A 20,407-nucleotide genomic window follows, 5' to 3' on the forward strand; every position below is an offset into this window, starting at 1 on the left:
CACGGCGGAGGTTCCGGGAGGCAGCGCAGGTTCAGAGTCCGGGCGAAGGGAGGTCCGGCCGGCGGTGGCCTGCCTGCCTCCTGGAGCACGCGGACCCGGGCGGCGGCGGGCGGGCTGGGCACGTCCCGGGGGGAAGGGGCGCGGGCCGGGCGCGGCCGGGAGCAGGGAGGACCGGCCGACAGTCCGTCCTCAGCATTCCCGTGGTGTCAAGACGATCGGCGGCGCGCAGAGCCGGGAGGGGACCCCCCCGCCCGCCCCGGAAAACAAAGTGTAGGCGAGGCCCCGGCGGGAGGTCTCGGGTGGGGAGGCGCGGGCAGGGGCGTCCACCAGCCGGGGGCCGGCAGGCCCAGGGTCCCTGCGTGGCGTGGGCTCCAGGAGGGAGCTCCGGCCCGCTGCCAGTGTGCGGGCCCCAGGGCCGAGCTCTGGAACGGGCGTGGGTGCCAGGGAAGCAAAGACCACAGCCGACGCCAGGGTTTAATTCCGTCTCAGGCAGAGGTCCCCCCATCGGCGCCCTCCCCGCCGGCGCCTGGCCGTCTCTGGGCTGGCCAGGCCCCGGGGGCCCCGGCTGGGCCGCCTTCCCGGGGTCCCAGGCTGGGCCAGCCTTCCGCTGAGGTCCCAGGCCGGGCCTACTTGGAAGTAACCTTCTTGGGCTTTGTGGGCAGGGAGCTGTCCGAAGGCTGCAGAGGTGGGATCTTGACTCCCTTCTGCTTCAGCTGGTTGTAGAACTCATTCCTTTCCAAGATGATTTTCTGGCCCAGAAACACCGCAGCACCCTCAGTGGCCTTCCCAGCCCCCCAGAACAGCCCTGCAGCTGTAGTGAGCTCTCCTCAGGATACCCCCCCATTCCCACGGGGTGGACACCCCGGCCACGGCTGACCCCACCCCCACCCCAGCATGGCTGGGCCTTCCTCATCACCCCCCCCCCCACCAGCTGTAGATGGGAGGCAGGGCAGCCAGCACCAGGACACACCTGCAGGGTTTCCAGGATGGAGTTGTCAGAGATCTCTGTGGTGGCCTTGGTCCCGCTGGCACTGAAGGCAGCCTGGATGACCTTATTCCGAAGTCGCTCCAGCTGCAAGCAAGGTGGGGGACACAGTCAGGGGTCCAGGCCAAAACCCAGATCCAGGTTAATTTAGAATCAACCACTGAAGCTTTGCCATGCTCCTTTTCATTCATCTGTTCTTCTTACCATTGGAGAAGGAGGATCTGCACGTGTGTGTGTGTGTGTGTGTGTGTGTGTGTGTGTGCGCACACGCGTGTGTGTGATGTAGCTCCGTGGAGAGTGCTTGCCTACAGTGCACCAGACCCTGCAGTGTATCTGCAACACCACAGAAATAATCAGTAAAATAATAGCTGGCTGTGGTGGCTCCTGCCTGTAACCTCAGCTACCCAGGAGGGGACTGGGAGGACTGAGGAGCAAAGCCAGCTGGTGCGGTCATTGTATTCCATATGCATCGTGGAAAATGGACACGATATCATTCGTGGAGGGGGTGGGGGTGAAGGAAGGGGTGATATTGCCCAAGAAGCCTTGTGCTCATCTCCTGACTTATGAAATGATAACAACGTTGTTGTTATAAGCCTTAAAAATAACCATCAAAAACAGCAAAAAAAGAAAAAAAGAATTGGCTCTGTCACTTTGTTCAAGGGTGAAATGATAATGAGATGGTTTTGTGCCCCACTCACCATGGTGGCTGGCCTGGAGCCACTACAAATTATAAATGGGAATGGGCCACTCTTACTGCTCCTCCGCTCAGCCTCTCTCCTTCCTGGCCTTTTGCATCTTGACAGTTCAACCCAAGACCCAATTCCTCCATGAACTAACAAGGAAGATTCACTCCACCATCTTTCTTGCTTCTTTCTTTCTTTCTTTCTTTTCATCCTTCCTTCATTGCTTCCTTTTTTACAGTACTTGGACTTGATCTAATAAGCCTTAGGCTTATCAGACGGGCATTTTGAGCTCTACCTCCAGCCCCTTTTGCTTATATTACTTCACTACGACGACGACGACGACGACGACGACGACGACGACACATTAATTTGGCCCTGTGCTACCCTTCCCTTCCTATGGTCTCCCACAGAGCTGGGACCATAGGCAACCACCACCATGCATAGGTATTAATTGAAATGAGATCTTGCTAACTTTCTGCCACAGCTGGCCTGAGACCTCAGTCCTGTTGATCTCTACCTCCTAAGTAGCTGGGACTCCGGGTGTGAACTACCATGCCAATGAAGACCTCCACATTTCTTGAGGGTCAACTCCATGCTGAATGCTGAGATCCCAGGCCATATGAGCCAGAACCTCTGCCTGCTATAGCCACTTGGCTAGTGTACAGCCTGACCAGATGCTTGGTGAGCAGGGGAGCTGCTGTGTGCCTGCCTGTCACAGGCTGAGGCCCCCAGAACGTAGGGCTGGTCCTACCCTGGACTGGGCGCTCTCCAGGGCCACCCGAGCCTGCTGCTCTGCCTGCTGGATCATCTCATTCCTCATCTGCAGGTCTTCGTGCAGCTGCTTCCTCCGCTGCAGGTGGTTCTGGCTCTGGTCCACCTGAGCCTGCAGTTCTGTCACCTTGTTGTCCAGCTGGGAGATGGCCAGGTTGCGCTCTGCCACATCTGTCTCCAAGTTTGCTATTTTCTAAGGCGAGCCAGAGGACAGGAAAGTAGCCATGTGGCCAGAACTTCTCCTGTGTAGGTCCTTTCCTCTCTCCTGGGTTTTTTTTTTAGCCCACCCACCCCCATCACAAGTGTGTCTGGATAAAGAGGCCCAGGCTAGGTGCCAAGATGCCCCAGCCTCACCTTGTCCATCACTGCATCCTGACTCAGCCATCATCCCGCCGACCCCAGGGCCCCCGGCACTCACCTGTTTGAGGATGAGGTTTTCCCTCTCGATAAGGCCCATCATCTCCTGGTGCTTCTTACTCTCTCGGAGATTGGAGAACTGGAAGGCAGACAGAGGGCTCAGCAGCCTCCCTGCCTTCCCACCTGGGCCCCCCGCAAAGTGCAAGTGTGGGGGGTCACTGCACAGGAGACTGAACCGGGGAACACAGAAAGTGGGGTGGGCCTGGGTTGTGTCTGATGCTACAGATCAAAGCAAAGGAGTCCTCACTGCCTGTGGGGAGAGCTGACACCCAGCTGGATTCATACTCTAGTTCCTACGAGTCTCAGAAGTGGCAACACCTGACTCTGGTGCTCGGCTATGTCACAAGTCTGGGCATTCAAAGCGCCCCAGACTCAGCCCTGACCTTGAGCCCCAGGCGCCTGCCTTGAGGGACTGCCAGGCACAGACTCTGCTTTGTGTTTCATACTGAATTTGAACTCAAGGCCTCAGGCCTGCAGGGCCCCTCCATGAGTGCATGCAGACAGAGTGTGGACAACTCCTGCCCTCTCTCCACCAGCCCTGAGCACTCTCAAGCCAGGCCTTGGTCTGCAGGCAGACATAGTTGAGGTTTCCCAGCTTCTATGAGGGAAGCCAAACCAACAGGAAAGACCCGCACAACAGACTTGCATTTGTCCTCCAGGGGACACTGCTTTGCCACAGGGCATTCTGTGGTCACTTGTTCACCCAGAGCCTCCAGGCAGCTCTGCACTGCAGCGAATGTCCTTCGGGTATGACCAGAAGCAAGACACACTGGAAAGGAGTGTGTAGAAGTGCAAGAGGTAGAAGCACGGCTATACCACAATGGAAGGCCAAAACAAAGAGGGTCAACAAGTTCAAATAATGAAACCATAAAAGACTCCAGGCTCACATTCAGGAGGTTGAGATCTGAGGACTGCAGTTTGGAGCTAGCCCAGGCTGGCCAGGAGTAAGAGGCATGACTCTACGTGGAGGGTCAACTGTGAGCAGAATAAAACTGAGGAGAGCACAAGATCCTGAGTTCAAGCCCCAGTACCAGCACAAGAAAAAGAAAGAGGAGAGAGAAGGGATGGGGCGGGGGAGAGAAGAGGAGAAAGAATAATCATACATTGTTCCAGAACTACACACAGAAGTTTCCAAATTGCTACCACATGCTCAATCAATCAGGCCTAGCCTTGTAAGGCTTCAGGTCACCTGAACAAAGTCAGGCTCTCCCAGCTTCTCAGGGAGTGGCACACGGCCACGCAGAGCTGTGCCATTTGAGAGAATGAAGCTAGAATAGCTGGATCCCCACCAGGGTTGATGCAGGGAGGGGGGTGGGTAGGTGAAGGGGCATGTGCTGGGAGTGGGGACAGTGGGGGTAAAAAGGAGGGCATTAGGTTATGACAGAGACAACCCTATAAAGGCCATTTAAAAGCATGCCTTTTCAAGATACAGAAATTTGTGTTTGTGTGTGTGTGTCTGTGTGTGTGTGTGTGCCTGTGTGTGTGTGTGTGTTGGGGGTTGAACTCTGGGCTTCAAACTTTTTTTTTTCTAGTCCTGGGACTTGAACTCAGGGCCTGGGCACTGTCCTTGAGCTTTGCTCGAGGCTAGCACTCTACCACTTGAACCATGGCGCCACTTCTGGCTTTTTCTCTGAATGTGGTACCAGGGAACTGGACCCAGGGTTTTGCGTGCTAGGCAGGCCACACTCCCAGCTCATCTTTTTACTCAACTTTATCATGAAAGGCTACCACTTTACCACTTGAGCCATACATTTTTTTTTGTTTTTTTTGGTTTTTTGGGTTTTTTTCCTGGCTCTTGGGTGATAAGAATCTCACAGATTTGTCTATACCCAGTCTGGCTTTAAACTGCAGTCCTCAGATCTCAGGAGTAGCGTGGATTAACGGAGTGAGTGACCAGCACATCCATGTAAGATTTTTTTTCTAAAGACTTTGCTTTGGGGGCAAAGGTAAATGAGAAAAACACAACAAAACAAAACATGGAACTATTGGATTCTGTGACAGGCACGAGTAATTCAGATTAAAATAAGAAAAACCTGAAAGTATGTAACAGAACAAGAGCTGGCTGAGTGGGTGTGGACCAGGAGACTTTTGTAGGAAATGGGGACACACGTTCTGGGGTGGAAGAAATGGAGGAGGGGCTTTGCGGCCTCTGGGTCCCAGGGAAATCCTGGCTCTGTCTGTCAGCCCTGGAGCTCTGGGCCGGGTGCTCAGAGACTCTGAACCTGAGGCCTTGCCCTCAGGCCCGTCCTGTGGGAGCTGCCGGGGCCTGGGGAGCTCAAGTGGCTGTCACCTTGTCAGACATGGCCTGCAGCTGCTGCTTCCGCTCCCGGAGCTCTCGTTTCAGCAGGTCGTTCTCCATGTTGACCTTGCGTAGCTGGGATTCTTGAAAGTCCAGTTGTCTGTGTAGGGAGGTGATGGCTCCTGCAGAGGAGCCGGGAGGGAGGGAGGGAGGGAGGGAGGGAGGGATGTAAAGATGGGTGGAGCCAGAGGGTGGCAAGGGCCAACCAGCTGGGCAGGAGTCAGGTGTGACTCCAGGACACCCTCCCTGGCCCAGAGACATGGATGCCCTGGGCCCCCTCCTGACCACCAGGCAGAGAAGGGCCTGCAGGGCCAGCCTCCCACCTACGGCCAGAGAGTGCCTGGTCCTGGTGAGTTCCAGCTCGTTCTGGAAGTCCAGCAGCATGCGCTCGTACTCCTCCAGCTGGGCCAGCAGCTCCTCCTCGAAGGAGTCGGTCAGGGAGTACAGCTTCCTGACTGGGTGCTCATCTTCCTCGGGCAGTTCCCACCCATCCTGGTCCTCCTCCTCCTCCTCTTCCTCCTCCTCTTCCTCTGCCTGCTGCTGCTCCTCCGGCTGCTCCTCTTCTGTCCTCTCTTCAGTGTCTTCAGGGGTGGCCCCCTCCCTGCCCACGCTGCCCTTTGCCTGAGCCTTGGCAGCCTCGTCCAGGCTCTTTTCCTCCTCCACGCTATCCAGCTCCTGCTGCTGCTCCTTGGCGGGCTCCATGGTGATATATGCCTCTTGCATCTGGGGAAGGGGGAGAAGGAGGGCAGGCAGGGAGATGGGTGGCCCCTGCCCCCAGCATAGGGGAGGGAGCCACCAACTCAAGCCCAGGCAGCCCAGGCCCCAGTGTGGCTCCTGGCCTGTGCCTTGTGAAGGTTGATCTGACCCCCACCACCCTCGCCTGTACGTGGGCTGCAGCCTGGGGACACTGGCTGCTGGCACTGCCCCAGAGGATGCTGGGCCCAAAGCCAGTTCCATACCTGGATCCAGTGCTGCATCTCCTCCTCGTCTTTGTAGATGTTCCTCAGGATGCTCAGCCTTCCCAGGGACCACTCCTACAGGACACCCACGTGATGCCACCCACGACCCCGGAGCGGGCGGGGACAGCAGGGATGGCCAGCCCTGCAGGACAGGAGGCCCCGGACCCCAGGAGAGCAGTCCCCTTGCGAGCAGCCATGCCGTGAGCATGTCCTCAGGTGCAGGAGTTGGGGGAGCCCAGCCTCATACACACGCACAGAAACCCACAATCACACACACGCACACATCCACTCGTTCTTACTCAAACGTTCACATGTACATACACAATCACACACATATGTGTGCAAACGCACACTCTCACACACGTACATACACAATCACACACAACCACACACACACAGTCTCCACCCAGTGGCCCTGGGGAGAGAGCTCCCTGGGTCTTCCCTCTCCCTGCCCCTCAAGTCAGCCTAGCATAAGTCCTGACTGTGTCCTCTGGGGAAAGAAGTCAAGTCTTAGAAAAAGGAGGGGACCTGCTCTGGGTCTCAGCCCAGGCCTCTCTCCAGACCTGCACTCTGTCTCCACTTCCAGTCCACCTGCAGGCTCGCAGATGAGCTGTGCCTTTCCTTTAGGGGTCAGGAAAGGAGGTTTGGGGCCTGCCAGGGGGCTGTGGGCCTCGGGCGGGTGGGCTGGGCACTTTGGAAGCAGAGCCCACAGCTCCTGGGAGGTGTGAGCTCTTCGAGCCCCCACACGGCCCGCGGGCGCTGGCTCACCCTCCTGGTAAAGCCCGTGGGCAGCTCCTGGCTCTTGCTCCTGATGAGGGCTCTCAGCTGCTTCTTGAGGACCTCCCTCTCCTTGCGGAGCAGCAGGATCTCCTGGTCTTTCTTCTGCACCAGGCCCTCCAGCTCCCGCAGGCGCTGCATTTCTTCTGCCATCATAAGGAGAGAGTGCTCCTGGCAGAAGATCAGGCGAAGCCTGGACCACCAGTCTGGTGATGCTTTTGCTTGGCAGCCCACCCCCTCCAGGCCATCTTCCCAGCTGGCAGGGTATCAGTTTCTAGCCCAGGAGGGGTGGCCCAGCTGCCTCGGCCATGTTCCTTACCCCAACCTCAAGGCCAAAATATGTAGCCTTTCATTGCAGCCCTAGTCTGAGAGCAGACACTAAATCCTATCCAGGATGTTTACTCCCGCACCCCAGCATGCCACCTGCCCCACCCTACTGTAATGTGGGTGCCAGGCTTCTACTCTGCCCTCACATTTCAGGAGGAGCCCCTCCAAGATCCTTGGGGCTCATTTCTCAAAATTTCAACTCCCCTAGCTCTTCAGAATTGAAGACAAAATAATGTCTTCAAGAAAATTGAGGCTGAAACTAAGTCTAAACTATGGTCTTTGGACCTGGAGGAATTCTGAAAAGGAATTCTCCAATCGGAAGAGGAATGATTCTAGCTGGGCGAGGTGGCTCACGCCTGTCCTCCTGGCTACTCAGGAGGCTGAGGTCTGCGGATCAAGATTCAAAGCCAGCCCAGGCACAAAAGGACCTGAGACTCTTACGTACAATTAACCTCTAGAAAACAGGAAGTGGGGGGCCAGGAGTTTGGCCTAGTGGTTAAAGTGCTTGCCTAGCATGCACGAAGACCCGGGTTCGATTCCTTGGTACCACATACATAGAAAAAAGCCGGAAGTGGTGCTGAGGCTCAAGTGCTAGAGCTCTAGCCTTGAGAAAGTTCAAAGACAGTGCTCAGACCCTGAGCTCAAGCCCAGGACTGGCAAAAAAAAAAAAGAAAACAGGGAGTGGGACTTGGCTCAAGGCTAGGGCAGTAGCCTTGAGCTGAAGAGCTCAGGGACAGTGCCCAGGCTAAGTTCAAGCCCCATGACCCACAAGAAAAAAAAAAAGAGGAATGATCCCAGCAGAATAGAAGGGTGTACAATGAAGGCAATTATCTTCCATGTGGCTCACAGATCAAAGAAGTCACACGGGAAGTGAGGAAGCATTTAGAACTAAACGACATCGGGCATAGCGATGCCTGGATGTAGCGAGACCTGCAGGATGCAGCTAGTGCTGAGGTTAAACTCAGACTCATAGCCTTGAGTTACATCGATGCACGGAGAATGGAACACATCAATGACTGAATATCCAGCTCAAGAATTTAGGAGGAGAAGAATTATAAGACGAGTAAATTATAAGCCAGTCTCTCTCCTTGACATGGATTTAAAAAACTAAATGAAAGGCTACCATCGCACACGTTGCTGTCTCACATATGAACTACTGCATACCAGGTTGAAAAGTACTATTCCTATTATTTAGAATACTCAATCCAAAGTGGGACTTTCTGGGCCAACGGGTAAGAGGGTGGTTGCCAGTCAAGTTCATGCCAGCTTTAACTGCCACCCTCTGGAACAGAGACAAATGAGGATGAAGAGACTGGTTAAACCTCTGGCTCATTCATAACAGCCCAAGTAGGAGCCTGGGGTCATCTTAGGCCACGTGGGGCAGGCCGCGGCCGATACCTTCTCACGGATGACAGAGATGTACCAGGGAGCCCTGTGGTCCGGAGTGACCAGGAAAGCCGAGGGGTCAGGACTCAGGGTGGGGCTCTCGCTCTCCTTACTCAGGTGGCTGAGCTCGCAGGCACTCTTGCTGAACTTGAGGGGGTACCCTGTCCAGGAAGCAGAGAACAGCAGGCCAGCAGCCCTCCTGGTCCCTTCTGTGAAGACACCCGCTCTTCTGGCCTCCCGAGACCCAAGACCCGTGTGTGACTCAAGGCTCCCATCTGTCTCTTAACCCTGCCCCCATCCCGCCATCCAAATCTTCCATGTCCTAACCCGCAGGCAGCCACATGAAAAGGACAGGGGCCTCTCTCCTGGCCCAGAGGACACACAGTGGCCTGGGTGGTCCAGGGGACAAGGGACTCAGGGGAGGGGTCTTCCTGCTGCGGCTCTGTGTTTCTGGTGGCCCCACACCTCTGGATCTGTGGCCCTGTCCTTAGACTCCACTCTCTCACGTCTGAGAGGAGCACAGTCCCATGGCCCCAGGTCTCTTCAAGTTGAGACAGGAGCCACGATGGGAGAAGTCACTGTCGGTGTGCTTCGAGTGTCACTTGAGGAGCCCCGTCAGAGCCTCCACAACTGCAGCTTTGCCACAACTCAGCGAAGGCAGAGCCTTGTTGCATGCACAGCGGGGTCTGGGTGGCCCGGGCCTGGTCAGGGGTCCCGAGACCAGGACAGCTGTCCCTGGGGAAGTAAGCCTGGAGCCCAGGTGCCCAGGGTTTCCTCACCATATTCGTTCATGTTGAAACTCTGCCTGTCCAAGAGAGACTCAGACACCTTCCAGGTTGGAGAGCTGCTACATACCACGGGCAGAGTAACCATGCTATCTGAGCCTACAGAGTACAAGGTGCCACATGTGAGCGGAGAATCTGAATTCCCCGAGAGCTGCGGGGCAGAGACAGTTACGACAGCCATCTGAGCAGGGTAGGACACATTGGTTCACTCCTGGAATCCCAGCTACTCAGGAGGCAGAGAGATTGCAAGGCTCCGCCTTGGGGAAAAGTTCGTGAGACCCCATCTCAATCAAGAAGCTGGACGTGGTGGTTCATAACGAGAGCCCAAGCTACTCACAAGGTATAGGGAGGTGGACAGACTGTGACAGACATGGACCAACAGTGAGGCCCTGCATGACCCCTACAGCCAGGGTACCTCCACCCCAGGGCCTTCTCATCAGGACAGGACAGCTCGGGGCACAGGCTGGGAATGCAGGTTGGTGCTGTGTTAACCAATAGCTTGATGAAAAGCACAAGTTCTATTTCCTGTGCTTTAAGCTCCACTCACCCTCACTGAGCTAAAAACCCAGTTTTAAAAAAAAGCGGGGCGGGGAGGGCGGGGCGGGAGTTTGGCCTAGTGGTAGAGTCCTTGCCTCGCATGCACAAAGACCAGGGTTCGATTCCTTGGTACCACATACATAGAAAAAAAGCCAGACGTGGTGCTGAGGCTCAAGTGGTAGAGCTCTGACCTTGAGAAAGTCCAAGGACAGTGCTCAGGCCCTGAGCTCAAGCCCAGGACTGGGGTTGGGGGGGAGAGAGCAGCATTCTCCCTCTGACCTTGCCCACCAGCTCAAGCTAAGACTGCATGCTGGAAACCCAGAGAGACATTTGTCCTGGGGAGAAGCATTTAGAAAGCGCTGGCTCTCACTTCTGGTCCTTGCTACTCAGGAGGCTAAGATCTGAGGCCTGTGGTTTCAAAGCCAGCCTGAAATACCTGAAACTCCAATTAGCCAGAAAACCAACAACAAGTGGAAGTGGAGCTCTACTTATGGCTCAAGTGGTAGAGCACCAGCCTCGATTAAGAAAAGCTATGGGACCCAAGTCCTGAGTTCAAGCTTCAGAACTGGCACAGAGTATTTAGGAAAGAAATACTCATCTTTCAGAGGGACACTTGACTTAAAGGAACGTCTTAGAACAACGCGCCAGCTAAACATGCATCTTGATCACTGAGACTCAGACCCAGCAGACAGCCCAGAGCGGGGACCCAAATGAGCATGCACACAATGGAACAGCCAGAATGTCTCAAGTGCTCAGGTGTTCGGGACCCAGGGAGCCCCTCAAAAAGGTGAGTTTTCCCCTAACCCCACTGCCATCTCTCCAGGACACCTGCATCCCGGTCTGCCCTTTCTGGGCCTTGGCCTCTACGGTGAGGTGTCTGAAGACATGGTGAACTTTGTCCCCTAGGGTCCAGTGGGGCCTCCTCCTCCCCCGTTCCTGTAACCCACGGCCTTGGGGGACCCACGGCCTCGGGGACAGTGTGGGAAGCTGGGAGGTTGGGATGGGGCTTGGACTCTGGCCATGTAGGAGACATGGCGCCGCCTTCTCCGAGCCTTGTGCTCCCTTAGGACAGGGAGGACTCGATGCCATGGCTTCCGGGGCTCCTTATGGATGTTTTTCCCACCAGGCCATTGTAGGCCACAAGGGCGCCTCTCCTGAAGCTTTGAGGAGCTCCAGAAACCTCCCCTCCCCCGCATTGCACTGCACACGACAATAGTGATTCAGGGGAGCCCTTAGCCCTGTTCCATCCACCCTCTCCTTTCCAGCCACCCCTGAAGCTTCTGCTCCGCCCCTGTGCCCGCCTGGAAGGCCTGGCCTGGGCTGAAGTCATTCATCCCTGTGGCAAGTTCCCCAGCTTTAGTGTGACTCTTACCCAAGTGTAACATGGATGTAGCCTTGGTACTGAACTGGGGGCATCCGGGCCGCATAAGAAACACTTTCCTTAGTTCCTCCATTTTGGACATGAAGCCAGTGGGGCTGGGAATGTCCTTTAGCTCATTCAGGGACGGGGGGAAGATGGGGAAGAAGAAATGAGATCACCATCACTGAGAGATGGCAACTGGCTGCCTCCCCTTTTCTCCCCCCTCTACCCACCACCAACCGGCAAGCTAGGACGCCCTGCAAGGGTGGTTCGGACCCTGAGCAAAGACCCTCTGCTCAGTTGGCCTTCAGGCCCCACCATCCGTGGCCACCATCTCAGCACATACGTACTCCCCTTCCCCAGTGCATGATGGGAGCAGGAGGCCGTCCTGGCTTTCTCCTCCCCCTCCCTTCCAAATCATGGCTAAAGACATCTTCTACTTCTGAGATCCTGGGAGTGAAGCCTGGCAGAGCCCCTGCCTCCCCACTGCCAGGGTGTCTGGGAGCCCGGGATGCTGGCCAGAGCCCTTTGGGAAGGAGGGGTTGAGGTTCTCCCCACCAGTAGCCGCCATCCTTTCTGCTATGGCAGCCCACCACCAAGCATGGTGCAGCCCCCCCAGGGCCCCGGGCCTGGCGGCACCTCTCCCAGGCCTCACCGTCTTGGAGTAGTAGCTGGTGACGGTGTGGACAGATCTGTTCAGGCTCCGCAGATGCTTCCCTTCCAAGTTCTGGAACTCGCGAGTGGCCACGCTCTGAAGGACCCTCATGCCCTTAGCAATGGGGTGAAGGGACAAGCTGCGCTTCTCAGAAGAGGTGCTCTTCTTATGCAGCATCAGGAGGAAGGAGAGAAAGACAGAGCCTTCTCCTTTGGCCGGCCTTCACCCCCAAAGACTGCTCTTTGCCTGGCTCGGGCTGTCTAGGGCACGAAGGCTGTGAGCTTGGACCCACGGTCAGATCCACACCGAGTGGACCAGCTTTGAAAACTCCCTTCCGGTGGGGGCGCTGGGAGCACTGTGGCATCACAGATGTCTCCATAGAAACAGAGCGGGTCCAATTCTCCTCCGTTTCCTGCAATTATGAAAAAGAACTGGAAAGGGGACCTGGGGAATCTGTTGACAACCAAATCTCAGAATGTCACAGTCCCGGGGATGTGGCCCAAGATTGGCAGCTGGCATCATCCATGATTGGCTCTCTGGGTTTTCATTTCTCATCTTCATCATGTTTTTCACTTACAAAGAGATTCATGAACTCATCTATTCGGAAATGTCTAAAAACATATCGCCCCTAATACTTTTAATTTCATCTTTTGGTGTGTTTTTTTTTTGTCAGTTCTGGGGCTTGAACTCTGGATCTGAGCACTGTCCCTGAGCTCTTCGGCTCAAGGCTACTGCTCTACCCTTTGAGCCACAGTGTCATTTCTTGTTTTTTAGTGGTTAATTGGAGATAAGAGTCTCATGGTCTTTAGTGCCCTGGCTGGCTTTGAACCGTGATCCTCAGATCTCAGCCTCCTGAGTAGCTAGGATTTCAGGCGTGAGCCACCACGCCCAGCTTCATTTTTGCAGTCAACTATAAGCTTGATAAACAAACCTACACATGTGAACTTTCAAGTCTTTTAGTAAGTCATGGAACTGTTTTATCCCTTTAGGATTTTAAGGAATGATTCTCATCTGACAGATTCCTTTCTGCCAGTTATTTGTGATCTTGTGCATGAAATTTCTCTCCCCTTCTCCTCCTCCTCCTCCTCCTCCTCCTCCTCCTCCTCCTCCTCCTCCTCCTCCTCCTCCTCTTCCTCTTCTTCCTCCTTCTTTGCCTGTCCTGGGGCTTGAACTCAAGGCTAGATCGTTGTCCCTGAGCTTCTTTTGCTCAAGGCTAGCACTCTGCCCCTTGAGGCACAGGGCCACTTGCAGCTTTTTCTGTGATTAATCAGAGATAAGAGTCTCAAGGGCTGGCTTTGAACTGTGATCCTGAGTAGCTAGGATTACAGGCATGAGCCACCAGCACCCCAGTGTAATTTTCCTTCCTTCCTTCCTTCCTTCCTTCCTTCCTTCCTTCCTTCCTTCCTTCCTTCATCTTTCTTTCTTTTTTTCTTCCTGTCAAGCATAGCTGCCAATTTTTTTTTTGTAAAAATGCTTCACCTGTTTGATCACCTGCGTGTGGTTCCAACCTTGTGGTTATTGACTGTGGCATCATAAGGTGGTGGCATACGGTGACAATCACCTGTGTGGGGTTATGATCGCTGGTGTGTAGTGTTACCTTTAAATGCTCAGCTCCACTGAAGCTTAGGGCTGTTGTCTAGCAGCCTGAAGGTGGAGTATGGTCCCTGTGCTGCAATTAAAATGACTCCTAGCTTAGTGGGGACTCTATTGTTGGGGGTTCATGTCATCCCAAGTAACTGGATATTACCTCTCTCTCTCTCTCTCTCTCTCTCTCTCTCTCTCTCTCTCTCTCTCTCTCTCTCTCTCTCTCTCTCCTCTCTCTCTCTCTCTCTCTCTCTCTCTCTCTCTCTCTCTCTCTCTCTCTCTCTCCTCTCTCTCTCCTCTCTCTCGTTCTCTCTTCCTTCCCGTGTTGTCAGTACTCAAGCTTGAATGCAGGGCCTTGCCCTTTCCCTTGACCTTTTTTTCCCCCCCTTAAGATTGGCACTCTACCACTTGAACTGCAGCTCCACTTCTGACTTTTTGCTGGTTAATTGGAGAGGAGATAAGGGGATCTTTTCCAGGGCTGGCTTTGAACCTCACTCTTCAGATCTTCTCATCCACAACACCTGGCTTACACTCACAGTTGCTACGCTAAGCCTTTAAAGAATGAGCCACAGGCTCTTGCAGCATCTCTGGCAGCTCCTGCCCTCTGGAAAATCTCCCTCCCTTTGCTTCCCACACTGCTCTTCCAAAGTCAGCTCATAAGGACCCCAGTCTCTCCAGTCACTCACGGAGATGCCCCGTGCAGTTAACTGAGGCTCTTGTCACCGTTCAATGATCACCAAACAGGAAACAGGATGGTCTTGTCACTGCCAGTGATGTGCTCGGAGTGGGTTTTCAATGCCCGTGTTGGTTCCAGAAAACACACTCAGGGAGTGGGAGACTCTGAAAGTTGGGCCGCAGGGGTGGGGGTTGGGGAGGTAAACAACAGGCTGTGGTGGCCCTACAGAGGGAGTGGTCTTGTGATGAGGGCAGGTGATGAAGGGCTGGTGGTGTGGGTTTACCAGTAGGTGCTTATGGCACGGGGGCCCAGGGACCTTGATGAGCGCGTGTCACTGTCCTGTGCCTCACTTTCAGCTTGGTCCCTCACGGGACAACCACCTGGAGGATCTATATTCATAAAACCCAATCAACTGCAAAGTCCGATGGCCAGAAACCTAGTTTTGTTGTTGCATTTCTTTGTCATTGCAGTGCCAGTTTTTTCTAGAGGTAGAAATGGGTAAGGAAAGCTCCCTTGTGGGGCAGGAGGTTCCTCTGGGAGGAGGGGCCCCAACACCCAGGAGATAACAGGCAGAGAAACAGTGCCCAGGTAGGAACGGCACCTGGAGACTGGTGCCCCTGAGAAGGCCACAGCTGTGCCGGGGGCAGGACCCAGCTGTCTCTACTCCAGCCTCTGCCCCCACCACCAGGCTCAGGCCCTGCTCAGCCATCAAGGCCACGTCCTATGACCGGCCCCACACATAGCCAGAGCCCAGCCCATTTCCAGAGCCCCACCCTGGCCTGGGGCCCTGTCTCTCAGCTGGGCCCCAGGGAGGCAGTTTCTGGATCCTGATAATCTCTGACCTGAGCTACAGGCAGGTGGGTAGGCTGTCGGGAGTCTTAGCCAGCCAGGACCACATTAGGCCTGCCCAAGTCAGCACGATGGGGGAGTCTGTGTCCCCTTGGTACCAGAGATCCTGGTCTTCCATATGAAGTGCCAGTTCACAAGAGACAGGAGGGCTTCGTGTGGAAAAGAAAGTAAAGGTTTGTTAATTTGTCCAGACAAAGCGAGACTAAAGTGTTGCTCTCTAGAAAGCTATGGTCTTGCCTGGGGAGCGTGGCCTGGTGGTAGAGTGCTGGCCTAGCACGCAGGAAGCCCTGGGTTTGATTCCTTGGTATCACATACACAGAAAGTCAGAAGTGGTGCTGTGACTCAAGTGATAGAGTGCTAGCCTTGAGAAAGCCCAAGGACAGTGCCCAGGCCCTGAGTTCAAGCCCCAGGACTGGCAAAAAAAAAAGAAAGGAAGCTATGGTCTTGCATCATGGAGGATGGGTTTTTAAAGGGAAGCCCAGACGTGAGACTTTGGGCCCAATGTAGGCCTTGGGTCTCTTGTTTACTCCATGTTCTGGTCTGTGTTAGTCTCTACAGCCACTTCTATGGCAGCAAGCAAGATAAGGAGAGGTGTATGCTGGCCTGGCCTGGGCTGTGAGGACATGTTTGCATTTTCTCCCTTGGGGAAATGGGAGAAAAGATGAGGCAGGAGGCGGGGGGGTAGGGGGGGGAACCATGGCTTTTTTTTTTTGCCTGTTTTGGCGGCCTGGAGTTTGGCCTAGTGGTAGAGTGCTTGCCTAGCATGCACAAAGACCCAGGTTCAATTCCTCAGTACCACATGCATAGAAAAAATCCAGAAGTGGTGCTGTGGCTCAAGCGGTAGAGCTCTAGCCTTGAGAAAAACCCAAGGACAGTGCTCAGGCCCTGAGTCTAAGCCCAGGACTGGCAAAAAAAAAAAAGTAGGTTGGCAGGCTGGTTCAAGGGGAGAAAGCCTGCTTAGCACGTGCCAGGCCTTGAGTTCAAGCTCTACTATTTAATTGCAAAAAAATAAACAAAAACCAGTCTGTTTAAAACTTTTAAAATGGATAACTTGAAAGCAGCCTCGTCAGTGAAGTTAGTTACTGGGCTCAAACGACTGTACACTTAAATACCTCATCCTGGCAGGAGAGGGAGCTCCTTGCCAGTGGAAATCTCCCCAGTGGCAGCAGTGGCTGGGGAAAGACTGCGGCACTCGGCAGTTCTCGGCAGCACTCGGCAGTCACAGACTTCATGGCCCCTGGGGCAGACCCTGACTTAGAGTTTTGGAATTCTGTGGGTTGGCTCTGGGTTCTGATCATTGTTCTTGTCTGTTTGGGTGGTGACACACCAAGACCTTTAAGTTTGATAGTCTTGTTTGTCGACACTTGCTCTTGTGTTTTGGGCAGCTGGAGTCCCATTCATGAAACATCTACCTGTTCTTAGGGCTTTTCCAGACCTGAAGCGGTAGCATTTCTACAATGTTCTGAGGCTGAGATGCTACCCAGTCCAGCCCCAACCTTGTTCAAGAACTGCAAAGGGACAGAGGACAAGAGGTCCATTTGGCCAGGGTCCCCAGTGGGCCAGGCATGCACAGGAATTGCTGCTTGGGCTGAGGGAGGAGGGATGTGGGCTGAGTGGGCTCAGAGAAAGCCGCCCCTGAGCACAGCATGAGCGGAAGGGGGCTTATTCAGAGGAACAAGGAGAAGGCTGACCCTCCAAGGGCCTCACTGGAACCCAACTTAGTGGATAGACTCTGCAGGGATACAGAGTGGACATTCGGGACAAGGAGAGGACAGGGAAGTCCAGTCTGGGCTTGGCTGGGCATGGGTTGCACAGGTAGGAAGGACAGGCATTGTGGACCTGGCCAGAGTTGAGGCTGGGAACGCAGCGGGACTTATGCCGATGCCTTGACTCTGGCCTCAGCTGGCTGCTTTTCTTCTCAGGGCAGAACTGCTTGAGCTATGGGTCTCTGGCTGTCTCTCCTTTCTAATTCTGGCCCTGGCCTTTTGCTTTCCTTTCCCTGGACCACCAAGAGGCATTGCTGGCTTTCTCTTCCTATGGAAGGTGGACTGGACCTTTGTGGGATGAGGTAGTCTCAGACTTCACAGAGGACTCCGGGGCCAGAGCTGCTGTTCTAGGAAGATGCCATGGGCTGTGGAAGGCAGTGTTTCACCGAGGAGCATGCACACAGGCACCACTTTCCAGGGGACCTCCATGCAGATCTGCTGAAGTCTCCCCTGAGTTTATCACCCAGAGTGTCCCAGCTGCTTCTTGGGTGCAGAGGTAGGAAATGCCTACCGCTCTGTGCTTCTTATGACTTTGCGACTTCAGTCTGGCTCCCCGCCTTACACTCCCCAGCACTGATTCTCCTTTCACTGTCTCTATGCCATGGATCTTTTCTCCCTGCCTGTCTTGGGACTTGAACTCAGGGCCTAGGCCCGGTCCCTGAGCTCTTTTGCTCAAGGCTAACACAGTTCTGCATCCAGCGTTTTTGGTGGTTAACTGAGGACTCATGGACTTTCCCATCGGGACTGGCTTTAAATTCTGATCCTCAGATCTCAGCCTCCTGAATATCTAGAATCAGACATGAGCTGTCGATACCTGAGTCATGTGCCATGCTTTTAAATAAAACATACAGGCTGGGCCAGGATCATGGCCTGGGGGTAGAGTGTTCACCTAGCACGCATGAAGCCTTGGGTTCAATTCCGAGGTACCATATACACAGAAGTGGCGCTGTGGCTCAAGTGGGTATCAAATTTACAATTTCCTGAACTAAACTCTTATCTGTAATTTCTCTTCCCTAAATGTGGCCTCGGAGAAGATGCAGGCATCCGTGCAGGAAAGGGCCAGAGGAAGAGCTGGTGCCTGGACAGAGGTGGCATGGCACACACAGCCAGGCCCATCACAGGAAACCATCTGTGAGTGGAACAGGGTGAGTGGGAGCCAAAATCTAGCAAGGACATTTCTAGAGTGTCCCTGTACAGAACACCATAAATATTTATGTTTGTTTCGAAAGGAATTTCAACTTCCCCAGCAAGAGCCCATTTCCCAGTGTGCACCGATGAGAATTCATTCTTCCTTTGGCCTCACCGCTTGAAGGAGCTGTTTGATGGTGACTTGCTTTAGAGGGATGTTGTTTCAGAGAACGCCACAGTTCTTCACGGCTAAGAGGTGTTTAAAAGGTGCTTTTGCTGGTTTCATTGTGTCCTTGGTCTAGGCCAGTCTCTCGGCAGGCACTCTGTAGTCACTTTGGAACCTGGGAAAGCTGAGACCAATCAACACCTTTATGACAAGGGACTGTAACTGCTCTTAAAGAAAAGCAGAACAGGGGCTGGGAGCATGGCTTAGTGGTAGAGTGTTTGCCTAGGGTGCATGAAGCCCTGGGTTTGATTCCTTGGTACCACATAAGTGGAAAAGGCCAGACGTGGTGCTGTGGCTCAAGTGGCAGAGCATTAGCCTTAAGAAAGCTCAAGGACAGTGCCCAGGCCATGAGTTCAAGCCCTAGGACTGGCAAAACCAAAAATAAACACAAACAGCAACAACAAAAACCCCATAGGTCCTGTACAGACAGGACCCAGAGTGTGTGCTGTCCCGTGGGGGAGACAATGCCCTCTCCTCTTCCTGAGGACAGAAACGGAGATAGCAGAGCCATGCCGGAAAGGCACCCTGCTCTTGGGGAGAGATGGGCAGTGGAACAACCAGATGCCAGAACAGCTAGCTCACCCCAAAGGACTATAGAATACCGGCCCATAAACACTGCTGGTGGACTATGGATTTCTGGGCTTCCTTCTTGTTCTCCTGTGCTCTCCCTTCCTTTGCCTTGCCCAGGAGCCAGGTAATGGGGCCTCCTACTAGATGAGGTGCCACTCACAGCCAAGCATCCTGGTTGGGGATTTGGACCAACCCACCAGTAGGTAGGAGGCTGACCCCGTTTCCCTGGCATCTTACTCTCATTTTTCCTCTGTTCTCACTTCCCCTACCTCATATTTCTTTATTTGGTAGCAAGAAGAGAAGAACCAAGGCCCAGAGTGCAGAGGCAGAGGGTTGGAACAGTCTGGGAAAGTGTCACATGACCACTCGGTCTGTAATCACGAGTTATCACCACACGGGTCTCACTGTGCCGCCGGCCAGTTCTAGTGGCTGGTGTGTGTGACTCTAGGCTGGCCACGAGTCTTTGGGCGTGTGATTCCAAAGATGCTGCAGCTGACAATCCAGTGTCTTGGGATCGCTGGACAGGACCCTTTCCTGTCCCTCCGTGCCCAGACCTGCGCCATCGGTGACTGGGCCAGCGGTTGTTTTGAGAGCTCCTCAGACAGTGCTGATCAGGAGCAGTTAGCTATGCGTGATGGGAAATGCAAGAACAACCTTAAATGTAGCTCAGCTTCCCACTTCCCAGGTGACCAGCCTTCCCAGACAGACATTCATCACAGGCAGTCTCCCTAAGGCCTCAAACCCTAAGCGAATACCGTTCGTTACTCACCCTGCAGACGGCCCACCTCCAGTCTCCTGAGAGTGTTCAGAGTGTACAGTCTACAGAAACACAATTAACGGCAAGTAGGAGAAAAACTTGGTGCTTGAGCCTCCATGTTGGGTTTGTGGTTGTTCTAAGCCATTCTCTCTAGACACTTTGTGATGCCCTTGGGTCCCAGAGGAACTCTCTGAGTCCCTCAGACCCATGGGACACACCAAGGCTGCAGAAATTCAGCTGAACCTCCAATTTGGGGTTGGGGTAGTCTATTTTCTGCTGTCTTTCTTTTTTTCCTTTTTTGTCAGGCCTGGGGCTAGATCTTGGAGCTTGGGCTGGGTCCTTGAGCCCCCCTCTTTGTGCTCAAGGCTAGTGCTGTACCACTTGAGCTACAGTACCACTTCCGGCTTTTCCTGAATACTCTTGGCGATAAGGAGTCTCACAAACTTTCCTACCCCGGCTGGACTTAAACCACCATCCTTAGAGCTGTCTCCTTAGTAGCTATGATTACAGGCATGAGCTGCCAGCACCCGCTGCTTCTGGTTTTCTGGCCATACCCAGACTTTGTTTGTCCCTTGTCCTTGCCTCTGAGCAAGGGACAAATGTAGGGACAGTTCAATCATGAGATTCAGTCATCAGAAAGGGTGCTTTATTATGTTACAAAAACAACATTTCCCACCAAAACACAGCTAAAAAAATAACACATTTTTCTAAGATTACATTACCAAAAAGAACTAATATAGTTGGAATAAATCCATTAATACTGCTCAACGAAGCATTATATTACATTGAAAACTCGGACATGCGTGTTGTTTGTTTGTTAAAGCGTCTGGGTGCTATTACAGGCCGAGTTGCATCTGTGTTCTAAAGGATGCCAGATTCCTGCACAGTTGGGGGTCTGGGGCTGGCCGTG

The 20,407-nt window shown here is 53.9% G+C and overlaps 1 protein-coding gene across 1 annotated transcript; it reads right to left on the minus strand.

The window, feature by feature from the left end:
* Window positions 1-599: 599 nt before the first annotated feature.
* On the minus strand, window positions 600-12,235 carry Ccdc27 (coiled-coil domain containing 27). Its single transcript, XM_090335973.1, has 12 exons — window positions 11,942-12,235; window positions 11,299-11,413; window positions 9,384-9,488; window positions 8,617-8,765; window positions 6,883-7,062; window positions 6,115-6,189; window positions 5,479-5,878; window positions 5,147-5,277; window positions 2,858-2,935; window positions 2,420-2,632; window positions 971-1,072; window positions 600-749 (listed from the first exon to the last, which is right to left on the minus strand). The coding sequence occupies exons 1-12, from the start codon at window positions 12,116-12,118 to the stop codon at window positions 627-629; spliced, it is 1,848 nt and encodes a 615-aa protein (XP_090192099.1). The 5' UTR covers window positions 12,119-12,235; the 3' UTR covers window positions 600-626.
* Between the last annotated feature and the right edge of the window lie 8,172 nt (window positions 12,236-20,407).

Source organism: Megascapheus bottae, chromosome 6 (genome assembly GCF_031878675.1).
Source record: "Megascapheus bottae isolate mThoBot1 chromosome 6, mThoBot2.hap1, whole genome shotgun sequence".
Taxonomy (NCBI): Eukaryota; Metazoa; Chordata; class Mammalia; order Rodentia; family Geomyidae; genus Megascapheus; species Megascapheus bottae.